Consider the following 13,152-nt stretch of genomic DNA (forward strand, 5'->3'; position numbering starts at 1 on the left):
AAAAAATGGGCGTCACACCAGACCAACTGAAACCCGAAACTCGAACGCTGACGGGCTATGATGGGGTTGCTAAGATGTCAATGGGCGACGTAAAGCTACAAGTACGAGCTGGTGGAGTGACCCGGAAGACTAAGTTCGTAGTCATTGATGCACCCCCGATCAACAACGCCATTTTGGGGGTACCATGGATATATGCGATGCAAGCCGTACCGTCGACCTATCACCTCTGCCTCAAATTCTCGACCAGCACAGGAATTTGCACACTTTATGGCGACCAAAAGGTAGCCCGAGTATGCTCTGTTATCGAAAAAAAGCAGAGGACGGCGGAAAACGCATAGCAATTACAGAGCGGGGACCGTCTTACCGGTCCCCACAAGCCGGAGCGGGATCGCTTCAGGTCTCCGGAGTGTCGGATCATACAGGTCAATATAGACCCCTCCGACCCCTCGCGAACCGTCGGCATCGGGTCCGAACTCGACGAACGCATAAAGACGAAGCTGATCGCTTTTCTATAGTCTCGAGCTTCTACATTCGCCTGGTCAACAAAAGATATGGTCGGGATAAGCCCCGAAGTCATGTGCCATAGGCTCAACATCGACCCCACATTCAAGCCGGTCAGGCAGAAACGCAGGCGTTTGGGCCCGGATCGAGTCAAGGCGGTCCAGGACAAAGTCGAACGACTACTCAAGGCAGATCAAATAGTGGAAGTCCAGTACCCTGATTGGTTGGCTAACCCGGTGGTGGTCAAAAAGAAAAACGGCAAGTGGAGAGTCTGCGTGGATTTCACCGACCTCAACAAAGCTTGTCCTAAGGACAGCTTCCCTTTGCCGCACATAGACCGTCTCGTTGAAGCTACGGCCGGCAACCAACTGCTTTCATTTATGGATGCATTCTCAGGGTATAACCAGATCGCCATGAGTCCGGCCGACCGCGAGAAAACGGCGTTCATCACAGATAGGGGCACCTACTGCTACAAGGTAATGCCGTTCGGATTGAAAAACGCCGGAGCAACCTACCAGCGATTGGTAAACATGATGTTCGCGGATCTGCTCGGCAAAACCATGGAGGTCTATATAGACGATATGCTGGTCAAGTCTTTGATCGCAGAACAGCACGTCCAACATCTGACGGAGTGTTTTGACATCTTGGATCAATTCCAGATGAAATTAAACCCAACGAAATGTACGTTCGGAGTAATCTCCGGAGAGTTCTTGGGGTTCATCGTCACTGAACGGGGCATAGAAGCAAATCCTAAACAGATCGAAGCCATCCTGGGACTACCTTCACCGACCAACAAGAGAGAAGTACAACGCCTGACCGGCCGGATCGCCGCTCTGAATCGTTTCATCGCCCGATCAACGGACAAATGCCTCCCCTTTTATCAATTGCTGCGCGGAAATAGAGATTTTCATTGGGACGAGGAATGCGAGGTCGCCTTTCGTCAGCTGAAGGAGTATCTGACTTGCCATCCAGTGCTGGTCAAACCGGAGGACGGCGAGGCGTTGTACCTCTACGTCTCGGTTTCAAGCTCGGCAGTCAGCGGGGTGTTAGTCCGAGACGATCGCGGAGATCAAAAGCCCATCTTCTATACGAGCAAAGCACTTAACGACGCGGAATCACGATACCCCACGCTGGAAAAACTGGCCCTTGCGGTGATCATCGCAGCACGGAAACTACGCCCCTATTTTCAGTCGCACTCTATCGTCGTGCTTACTGACCAACCACTCCGAACCATCCTCCATAGCCCTCTCCAATCCGGACGCATGGCAAAGTGGGCGGTCGAACTTAGCGAGTACGATATCGAATACCGTTCTCGACCAAGTCTGAAGTCGCAAGTTCTGGCTGACTTCATCACCGAACTATCGCCTGAGCTCGACGACCCCACCCCCGCGGTGGAACAATGGACAATGTTCGTCGACGGTTCGTCAACAAGTCATGGCTCTGGGGTGGGACTCATCCTTCGATCCCCCACCGGTGAGATCCTTGAGCAAGCATTGAAGCTCAACTTCAAAGCGTCGAACAACGAAACCGAATACGAGGTCGTTCTCGCGGGACTCCGTTTAGCCCGGGGACTTGGAGTCAAACACCTGCAGGTCTACTGCGACTTCCAACTCGTAGTCAGCCAATTCAGCGGAGAATTCGACGCCAAAAACAAACGAATGGGAGCATATTGACAGTTGGTCCACACGTTATCCGGGGAGTTTGCGTCTTTCTCTCTGACAAAGATCCCACGGAACGAGAATGCATCAGCCGACGCCCTCGCAGCCCTGGCAAACCGCTCCGACCCCGAGCTAAGACGTACCATTCCAATCGAGTGCATCGATGCTCCCAGCATTAATCCGGACAGCCAGATTGTCGTCATCAACGACAACTCAGTCCCGATGGAAGTCGATGAGCCAATAGAAGATCTGACGGATGTCGCCAAACCCCCGGAGGATTGGCAACTTGAGATCAAACTTTACATCTCCGATGGTATCGTCCCGACAGACCGATGGGCAGCTCGACGACTGATGGCCCGAAGTGCCAGGTATATCCTTTTGGACGGTGAGCTGTTTCGCCGAAGTGCGTCAGGAGTATTCCTTACCTGCGTTACTCGGGACGAAGCCGAACGCATCATGATGGAGGTGCATGAAGGCGAGGGTGGCAACCACTCTGGCGGACGCGCACTTGCTCTTAAAATTAAAAAGGATGGTCACTATTGGCCTACCATGATGGCCGATTGCGAAACTTTCGCGGCCAAATGCGAAGCTTGTCAGCGCCATGGACCAATGCGGCACGTCCCGCCCGAACTGCTAAATACCGTGACAGCTCCGTACCCTTTTATGCGCTGGGCCATGGACGCCATAGGNTCATAGGACCCCTACCGGCGTCCAAATCCAAGAAGTATGTCCTGGTGCTGACCGATTACTTCACCAAATGGGTGGAGGCAGAATCTTTCACGAGAATCCAATCCCTANTGGGACGAGGAATGCGAGGTCGCCTTTCGTCAGCTGAAGGAGTATCTGACTTGCCATCCAGTGCTGGTCAAACCGGAGGACGGCGAGGCGTTGTACCTCTACGTCTCGGTTTCAAGCTCGGCAGTCAGCGGGGTGTTAGTCCGAGACGATCGCGGAGATCAAAAGCCCATCTTCTATACGAGCAAAACACTTAACGACGCGGAATCACGGTACCCCACGCTGGAAAAGCTGACCCTTGCGGTAATCGTCGCAGCACGGAAGCTGCGCCCCTATTTTCAGTCGCACTCTATCGTCGTGCTTACTGACCAGCCACTCCAAACCGTCCTCCATAGCCCTCTCCAATCCGGACGCATGGCAAAGTGGGCGGTCGAACTTAGCGAATACGATATCGAATACCGTTCTCGACCAAGTCTGAAGTCGCAAGTTCTGGCTGACTTCATCACCGAACTATCGCCTGAGCTCGACGACCCCACCCCCGCGGTGGAACAATGGACAATGTTCGTCGACGGTTCGTCAACAAGTCATGGCTCTGGGGTGGGACTCATCCTTCGATCCCCCACCGGTGAGATCCTTGAGCAGGCATTGAAGCTCAACTTCAAAGCGTCGAACAACGAAACCGAATACGAGGCCGTTCTCGCGGGACTCCGTTTAGCCCGGGGACTTGGAGTCAAACACCTGCAGGTCTACTGCGACTTCCAACTCGTAGTCAGCCAATTCAGCGGAGAATTCGACGCCAAAAACAAACGAATGGGAGCATATCGACAGTTGGTCCGCACGTTATCCGGGGAGTTTGCGTCTTTCTCTCTGACGAAGGTCCCACGGAACGAGAATGCATCAGCCGACGCCCTCGCAGTCCTGGCAAACCGCTCCGACCCCGAGCTACGACGTACCATTCCAATCGAGTGCATCGATGCTCCCAGCATTAATCCGGACTGCCAGATTGCCGTCATTAACGACGACTCAGACCCGATGGAAGTCGATGAGCCAATAGAAGATATGACGGACGTCGCCAAACCCCCGGAGGATTGGCAACTTGAGATCAAACTTTACATCTCTGATGGTATCGTCCCGACAGACCGATAGGCAGCTCGACGACTGAAGGCCCGAAGTGCCAGATATATCCTTTTGGACGGTGAGCTGTTTCGCCGAAGTGCGTCAGGAGTATTCCTTACCTGCGTTACTCGGGACGAAGCCGAACGCATCATGATGGAGGTGCATGAAGGCGAGGGTGGCAACCACTCTCGCGGACGCGCACTCGCTCTTAAAATTAAAAAGGATGGTCACTATTGGCCTACCATGATGGCCGACTGCGAAACCTTCGCGGCCAAATGCGAAGCTTGTCAGCGCCATGGACCAATGCGGCACGTCCCGCCCGAACTGCTAAATACCGTGACAACTCCGTACCCTTTTATGCGCTGGGCCATGGACGCCATAGGACCCCTGCCGGCGTCCAAATTCAAGAAGTATGTCCTGGTGCTGACCGATTACTTCACCAAATGGGTGGAAGCAGAATCTTTCACGAGAATCCAATCCCTAGACGTGACCAATTTCATCTGGAAGAACATCATATGTCGCCACGGACTTGCGTACGAGATTGTCACTGACAACGGTACCCAATTCACCTCGATGATCACCAGACGTTTCCTGTCGAAGTGGCAAATCCGTCTCAGCACTTCGACTCCTCGGTACCCGCAAGGTAATGGTCAAGCTGAAGCCACGAATAAATCGATCGTCGACGGACTCAAAAAACGACTCGGTCGAAGGAAGGGAGCATGGGCGGACCACTTGGACGGTGTATTATGGTCATATCGCACAACCCCGCGGCGAAGCACAGGACAGTCCCCTTTTTCTCTCGCCTATGGTCTCGAAGCACTTGCCCCGGCCGAAGCAGGAGTCCCGACACTTCGCCGTACTATGATGGTGGATAATCCCGAACTCAATAACAAAATGCTGATCGACCACAACGACCTTGCCGAGGAGTTGCGCGATAAAGCTTTAGTTCGAGTGCAACATTACCAAGACGCAGCCGCTCGATACTATAATAAGACTGTTCGTCAGCGACGTTTCAACGAAGGCGATCTAGTTCTGCGAGAAGTTTTCGAGAACACCAAGGAAGTGAACGCCGGTAAGCTCGGCGCTCGATGGGAGGGTCCATACCTCGTGTCTAGAGCGGTTCGTCCAGGCGTCTACGAACTCGTGACCATGGCCGGGGAACGGATCAAAAACTCGTGGAACGCAGCCCACTTGAAACGTTATTATAGCTAAGTCGCTGTTACGATCCTACACAGGAGTTTTCGGGACTCCGAACTCCATTTATCTTTCTTTTGTTTTACGAACTACGGTTGGCTTGATCCCCACTTCGGGGTACGTAGGCAATTNGGAAACGACTCGGTCGAAGGAAGGGATCATGGGCAGACCACTTGGACGGTGTGCTATGGTCATATCGCACAACCCCGCGGCGAAGCACAGGACAGTCCCCTTTCTCTCTCGCATATGGTCTCGAAGCACTTGCCCCGGTCGAAGCAGGAGTCCCGACACTTCGTCGTACTTTGATGGTGGATAATCCCGAACTCAATGACAAAATGCTGGTCGACCACAANCGAAATATCGATCATGGATTTGATTTTCTCTTACATGGTTTGATAATTCCAATTAAAATAAAGTTTTTCTGAATAAGTCAGTCCCCATTACATGCTTTGGAGCGATGACCAACACAAAAGAGAAAACAGAGAAAAGAAACGCAAAGGGGGAAACCCCTTCAACGACTGAGCTCTCCTAAAAAGAAACAAAAAAAAATCCGAAGCGTTCAGGGTTTCGCCGTCACCGTCTAGGGCAGTCCAGTAGACGAAGTGGAGGCCGCGGACCTGACAGATCGTCCGCCAGTGGTTCCTCTACTGTTACCTTATCCAGTTCGCTTCGCCAGAACTGACGAGCTTGCCTTAGGGCACCCAGTCTCCCCCTTGGAACTTCAACGCCTCTTGACACCAAGTCTTCCAGGAAAGCGCACGGGCCCTCGACCAGGTGCCTCTCACGGAAAACCGGACCAGTCGATTCCAGGAAATTGGCGTACCGCCTTAACCTTTCTACGGAAGCCCGGTAGGCCCAGATATCCACGGTAAACGGGTGCGCGGTATCTTTGAGGGGCTGACAGTCGTCCTCGAAAAGGACAGGCACCTCCATACTCGCCACCAGTTCTTGGCACGCCGCACGCGCGACAAGCAGCCCGGTCATACGCCACTTCTCCAAGAAGAAACCCTCGGCGATTAATTCGTGCAAGACCCGAATAGTCCCGTCCAAACGGTATAGCCGACAGACTTCGGCCAGTCTACGACGTCTCGCCATAAGGTGAGCCCCCAGCCTATAGCGGCGAGCCCGATACCTTCGGAGTTCTTGGCACACGAGGCTCCCTTCTACACCCGCCATATCGACAGGTGGGACAGGTGTGCGTACTTGGAAAGTCTCTACGCCCTCTTGGGCGGGGGAGTCATCCGACGATTCAGTTCGGTTGGAACCACTCGACGAAGCGGTTAACCTTTCTAGAGCCTGTCTTAGCCACGCAGATCGAGTAGTCACCATCTCTTTCTCTCAATATTTTGGAAAGTTGTGGAAGTTAGAATGAACTCCCAAACTCTCAATCCTATTTATACAGGATTACGGGAAGTAACCGCCGCTGAATCCACCAATCAGAGTGCAGCGTGATTTTCGCGAGGTCCCGAGAATAATTCTCAAAGACCGCGCAGCGCATTTAATAAAGCACGTTCATTATTTCCAGAACGGAAAAAGGGAACTATATACTCATACGTATACCTTAGCCCGAATGGGACTAAGTATCTATTAGTTCCTACCGAACTCACCCCTTGTTGACACCCTGGCCAGGTGATCAGCTGGTATAATTACCTACTATTTTTCGGGATAAGCCGGACCCAGAGCGTTTATTCCGCGCCCAATTTCTTAATTGTTGGGGTAAGCCGAACCCAGAGTATTTATTTCGCACTCAACTTTTAGTTTGGACGGTGTGGTAAGCCGAACCCAGAGAATAATTTCGCACTCTGGCTACCGAACTAAAGTAAAAGGAGATAAGACGAGCCCAGTATCTCGCTCTCCGATCAAACACACTTCGTTCAAAATTCATAGACTGCTTCTGAGGCGCTAATCGATTTTGAGTACCGTCACTTAATTAAGATTGCCCGATGTAAGCCGGGAGACGTCTCGCTTCTGGCATATTTTAGGAAATAAAGTAGCAAAATAAATCTCTTATTATTACTGAAAAAGTTTTATTGAGATTTTACAACGAGCAAAGTTCAAGTTCGCCTGCTATATTGCAGTTGTATCTTATTATCAAACGGAACATCTTAATTCCGAACTGGTGCGCCATTTGCAGCGATCTCGCGAATGCTCGTCTTGAGTCGCTTCGGCATCGGCCATAGTAGTTGCAACCCAGTTTTTTCCCATTCCTCGGGACGAGTCTCCAATGCTCTAGCTTTCTGTTCGGATTCATCGAGCAGGTCAGTAGTTCTTTTCCTTTTCGCCTTGAGTAGAGCGATCTCGGATTCCAGAGTCCTCAGCCGTCGATCGATCCTGCCCTTCTTCATATGAAAGTACTGAAGATCTTGAGTCAGCTCTTGGTGCGTTCCTTCAATCTGCAAACGCAAAATCAACAACGGGCTAGTACGAAGAAGACAAATTTCGATCGCTCAGAAGGAAAGCAAAAAGGAAAAGAGGGTAGTGGCTACCTGACGGAAAAAGGCGTCGGCCTTGGCAAGTTCAGCACCGGTTGCACGCCGGTTAATGTAGAACGGTTTAACGTTGCCGGGAATGAAGTCACCAATCAAGACAGGGTCCATTTGCGTCGATCTCCGATCTGATTCCCTTCGGCATTCGTCGCAGTACGCAACAAGACATGGCGGGAAAGCAGCTATCTTGTCAAACCCGTTCCTAATCCAATCCTTTGGGTGAGATTCCAGCATCTCGAGTTTGAGTAGCAGATCTCGCTGTACTTGTTCTGACGCGGCAAGACGATCGCGATATTCCGTATGGCGATCTTCCACCTCATGGAGAAATTCTTCCAGTTCGCGCCTTTCTTCCGGTTTGACGTGGAACATCAACATCCAGGGAGCACGGATGTTCGGGTAATACGCCATCCCCCGTTCGATAGCTTCGGCATTCGAGAACGTCGGCACATCGTTACCAACTAACGGGGATTCCACGCTGCTAACCGAGCTTGACATTGTCTTGATTAAGAGTTCTTCTTGGGATGTTTCACCCGTAGGCAGCGCCGGATAGATTTATACGGGTATTGGGAGGAAAATCCCCTTTTTAAAAAAAAATGGCAACTTTCCGTGCCAAATGGTAAGAATGCGAATTAGAAGAGAAAATCCCTTTTTTATCAGTTTTTCTTTTTATGATAAAATAAAATTTCGGTAATTAAAAGAGAAAATGGGCCGAGCGAGTCGGCAATGTTTTACAAGGGTATTCAAACCCGCGAGGTTAACGACAAAAGAAAAAAAAGAGAAGGAAACGAAAATCATAGCTAAGTATCATAAGCACCGGTCAAATCGGCCTGAAAGCTATCGGCATTGGAACCGTGCGGATGCTGGACGGACTCTGGAGCCGTCGTTCCGGGGGGGGGGGAAATCCATAGCCAAGTTGATCCGGGGACATGTTGAGATCTTTTTCATCCAGATCAAGGACATCGATCGCCTTGACAGTCTCTTCAGCTTCGGCCTTTTTCTCGTCAATCTCCTTGATTTGCTCCGTCGGGATGATGGCCCCATTTTCGACCAAATATTATACCGTTTCCTGTATCCCGGAAGCTTGGTTTAGCAGATCCTCCAGGGGACGAATTTTCTCCTGTTCGAGTAGATAGGCCTTAACCTTATCCAGTCGAGTCTGCGCTTTCATTTTTGTTCGCTCCACCTTCTCCCAACGATCCCGCCGGAGTCTCTTGACTTCAAAGTTGAGCTGAACCTTTAACCCGTCGCATGATTCCTGCAGTTCGTTCTTCTCTTCTTCGAGAGTAAGCGCTCGGGAGTTCAGTTCATTAATCTTCAGCTCGGAGCTGGCAATGATACCGTCTTTTTCGGCAACAAGCGCCTCGAGCTCTTTGATCCTCGCATCTTTGGCGTCGCTGGCAATCTGGATTTGCTCCCCGCATTCTTACACCTTTTCGAGCTCCAATCCAGATTTCTTACTGGATTTGGCACGCCTATCGTATAATTGAGTCAGCGTGTTCATCTTGGCGGCATTCTGTAAACCCGAAGAACGTATGTCAGTTCACCCGTGGAAATTTCAAGCAAATTAAACGAAATGATAAGGCATACCATTAGGTGGCACTCGGCGACATCAAGGAACGCCTGTTTAAACTCAAGATCGTCCGCCGACGGAAGGATTCGACTAGAGGTCTTCAGAGTTCGGAAGAGCTCGCCCGAGGCTTCACGATTGGTCACCAGAGGATAGTCGCCGAAGTAATGATAGGAGAAGCGATCTGTTTTATCGGCAGATTCCAGTCCAGCTTCTTCCGCCGAGCGTTTACGGTTCACTACCGGCTGTGGCTCAGCGACTGGGTTTTTTCCGGTTTGCCTCTTTTTCTTCTTCCTTCTTTTGGATCCAGCTTCAAGTTGCGGGACATCCTGTTCCTCGGTCGAAAGATTGGCATTCTCTAGGGCCAAAGGGAGAATATCTTCTTTGCGACATCGACTGTGTTGACATTTTCTCCAGAATCCTGAGTAGGATCAACTTCGGTCTGGTCTGGGATGGGATCGATTTCAGTTCGACCTCGAGACGGGTCGATATCAGCTTCAATGGCAGCCTGAGTGTCACGGCGAACTATCTGGAGATTGTCTGATTCAAGGACACGTGCCCCGGTAGGTTCCGCAGTTCGTCCTAGCGACCTAGCAAAACTTGGGAACGTCGTCCTGGGTTTGCCCATCGCTGTTTCAACACGGATACGGGTGATGAACTCCCACTGACGATTGTTTCCGGTTAATAGAGCGTCTCTGACAGGATGGTAGTTTGGAGCCAGCCGCGTCGCGCAGAACGGACGATCTGGAAACATGACACCACAAAGTTAAAACTGGTCAGAGGTGTCGAAGTCAATTGAAACGTGCTGAAAATATAAAGTCTACCAGGATTTTCATTCCACACTCTCCGATGGACACCCAATGGGTTAGCGAGTGAGTACTGATCGACGCGGACATAGAAGTAGCGGTTCATCCACTTCTGGAATTTGCTCACTCTTTTGCCGATGAGGAAATTGTGCGCCGGCCTCATATTCACTTCCCAGCGGTGTAAACTCTTTGATAATTTAAAATTGGATAGCTGTTCGAAACATTGAACTCCAATATTAACCCCGACTTCGGCTGCTATAGTGAGGGCAGCCATAAAATTGCAAATAGCTCCGGGGACGAATTGGCAGATCGCTATCCTGCGTCTTTGGGCGTAGAGCGATATCAACGCAGGGATTGGGAATAGGAGGCGACATTCGGTAAAGTAACATTCGTATAGACATATGTACCCTTCCGGAGGGTTCCAAGGGCGTTGGTCCTCTCGAGGAATCAGAATTGTGACTTCGCTGTTGAATAAACCGCATGAGTTAAGCATGTCGTTCACGGTTTTGGACGAACTCAAACTCTTTTCGCCACCAATCTGCCCTTTATGGTCAAATAAGGGATCGATATCTTCGATCAAGAGTCCTAAGGGAACAAACCGATCTTCCTCTTGTGACAGTACGTCTTGAGTCAGTTCGGTGCTTTCCTCTTCAGGACGAACTGATGGCGGCGGTAATACTTGTGAAGATGAAGTTCCTGCAGAACAGCGAACAAGGCGTGGTGGGACTTCGGAAGCCGATCTACTCGACTCGCCGATCTGTGTGGTACGATCTGGGTCGAGAGTTTTCCGCCTGGAAGATCGACGAATTAGCTGTTCGCCCTCGACTTCTGGCGAAGAGATGGGTTCTGATGTGTTTGCCATATTCTGAGTTCGGAGAGTGCGGAAGAAAATCGGGACTAACAAAATAAATAGGAGAGAGATCGGAGCAGATTACCTTTCGTTGTTGACAGAAAATGAGAAATGACGAAAGGGGAAGCGTATTTATAGAGTCGAGCGGGTGGCAAACCTACGCAGAGCAATTATGACCTATGCGACTCTTCGAATTCCGGGCTAACTGATGTGATGTAAACGACACGTGCCGTCCGGACAATTCGCGGCGAAATGACGCGAGAATCCGGGTAAAATCAATTAAGTTTTTATGAATTAGATCGGATATTCTCTTCTCATAGTTCAAAATATTCGAATTAAATCTCGAATATTCGGAACTGGGGGGGACTAATTGTTGGTACGGGATTCAGCACCCCCGACATACCGAGCTAAACCAGAAATACTAATTGATTAGTTAACCGGGAAATCGGTTAAGGGCTTGATTAGGTCAACAAGAAGTCAGTTCGGCCAAAGTGTCACCTTGAAGAAGAAGGAGCCGACTTCCACTTCGGCACGGCGGCCGAATGAAGCAATGAGGCAGCTTTCCATATCTCACTTCGTCCGATAAGGAAAGTGAATATATATTGTAATCTTAGAGCATGTATAAAGAGGGGGATACTTCTCCATTGTAAGGCATCGAGAATCGAATACAATAATTGAGTTCTCCTCTTGTTCTTAGCAATAAACCCTAATTCTTTTGAGTTCTACTTCTTTACTTTTAATTCCAAGGCTTAGATCTATTTTCTAGAGAGATAACTCTATTGAATTTGTTTCCCCCCTTAAACAAATTCATTGTGGAAACCTAGTTCTTACAATATGGACATACATAAACACATCTAGTTTATATATATATTGACTTCAGAAATGCCACGAAGATCACCGGAACCCTTAGAGCCCTATCCTTGATCATGTCGTCTACAAAACCGTGGCGTATATACTCTGAGCATCCCGAGGGACAAAAAGATCACACAATGATGTGCTTGAAGCCTGCTTGAACATTCTGGAGCTTTTACCAGTCATACTCGTCTCTATAAAACTCAGCCGGTGCCATAGAGGAGGACAAAAAAGCTGGTGGCATATATAGAGGAGAACGAAAAAGCTAACTAGAATCATCAATTTAGTGTTGTCAAACAAAGAATCAAGCCAGTGCCAAAAAAAAAAATCAAGATCATCATATAGTTAGTTGTACCCGTTTTTCTGGAGAATACATTATTCTTTAAGATAGATGTATTTCGTTACCATAAGAAAGGTTTCCAAAAATGTCAAGCCTTATCCGGTAGAACTTTGTCTTGTCCATTTATGTCCCTAGGCTCTTCGTTTTTACGGTTTGCATATTGAATTAAATAACAAATCTTAAATAATATAAACAAATTATTCTTTGCGTTTTAGATAAATATATCAACAACATATAGATAATGATAATCACATTACTTGGATCTTGACCTTGGATGAAGCTGTGGAAAGCTTTAACAGTGTTAGTGTAAGCTTGAAATAGCTTGAGGATCAAGGTAAGTATATTTAGGAGATATCTAAATATACATATCTAAAGATTTAGGAGATATTTAAATTATGTAATGTTTCCTATAGTTGTTAGGNAGGACTTCGGAAGCCGATCTACTCGACTCGCCGATCTGCGTGGTACGTTCTGGGTCGAGAGTTTTCCGCTTGGAAGATCGACGAATTAGCTGTTCGCCCTCGACTTCTGGCGAAGAGATGGGTTCTGATGTGCTTGCCATATTCTGAGTTCGGAGAGTGCGGAAGAAAATCGGGACTAACAAAATAAATAGGAGAGAGATCGGAGCAGATTACCTTTCGTTGAAGACATAAAATGAGAAATGACGAAAGGGGAGGCGTATTTATAGAGTCGAGCGGGTGGCAACCCTACGCAGAGCAATTATGACCTATGCGACTCTTCGAATTCCGGGCTAACTGATGTGATGTAAACGACACGTGCCGTCCGGACAATTCGCGGCGAGATGACGCGAGAATTCGGGTAAAATCAATTAAGTTTTTATGAATTAGATCGGATATTTTCTTCCCATAGTTCGAAATATTCGAATTAAATCTCGAATATTCGGAACTGGGGGGGACTAATTGTTGGTACGGGATTCAGCACCCCCGACATACCGAGCTAAACCAGAAATACTAATTGATTAGTTAACCGGGAAACCGGTTAAGGGCTTGATTAGGTCAATAAGAAGTCAGTTCGGCCAAAGTGTCA

General features: G+C 49.1%; 2 protein-coding genes across 2 annotated transcripts in view; one reads left to right on the forward strand and one right to left on the reverse strand.

Annotated features, from left to right (window-relative positions):
* The window catches only part of LOC104698811, a 5,624-nt gene extending 2,769 nt beyond the window's left edge, over positions 1 to 2,855 (forward strand). The window contains exons 2-3 of the mRNA XM_010414203.1: positions 550 to 2,093; positions 2,178 to 2,855. Of these exons, the coding sequence (XP_010412505.1) occupies positions 550 to 2,093; positions 2,178 to 2,855 (2,222 nt within the window). The remainder of the gene's footprint in view (positions 1 to 549; positions 2,094 to 2,177) is intronic.
* On the reverse strand, positions 8,745 to 10,925 carry LOC104698812 (uncharacterized protein At3g60930, chloroplastic-like). Its single transcript, XM_019246300.1, has 4 exons — positions 10,082 to 10,925; positions 9,740 to 10,001; positions 9,278 to 9,653; positions 8,745 to 9,092 (listed from the first exon to the last, which is right to left on the reverse strand). The coding sequence occupies exons 1-4, from the start codon at positions 10,923 to 10,925 to the stop codon at positions 8,745 to 8,747; spliced, it is 1,830 nt and encodes a 609-aa protein (XP_019101845.1).

Source organism: Camelina sativa, chromosome 6, assembly GCF_000633955.1.
Source record: "Camelina sativa cultivar DH55 chromosome 6, Cs, whole genome shotgun sequence".
In the NCBI taxonomy this organism is placed as follows: Eukaryota; Viridiplantae; Streptophyta; class Magnoliopsida; order Brassicales; family Brassicaceae; genus Camelina; species Camelina sativa.

What these genes read in the sequence shown, in the direction of transcription:
- LOC104698812 (XM_019246300.1), bottom strand. Translation starts at nt 10,925, where the DNA reads ATGGCAAACACATCAGAACCCATCTCTTCGCCAGAAGTCGAGGGCGAA. An exon ending in ATTGAAGCTGATATCGACCC is followed by an intron (nt 9,654 to 9,739) that starts GTCTCGAGGTCG and finishes ATGTCAACACAG; the next exon opens with TCGATGTCGCAAAGAAGATA. An exon ending in TCGCCGAGTGCCACCTAATG is followed by an intron (nt 9,093 to 9,277) that starts GTATGCCTTATC and finishes GAGCAAATCCAG; the next exon opens with ATTGCCAGCGACGCCAAAGA.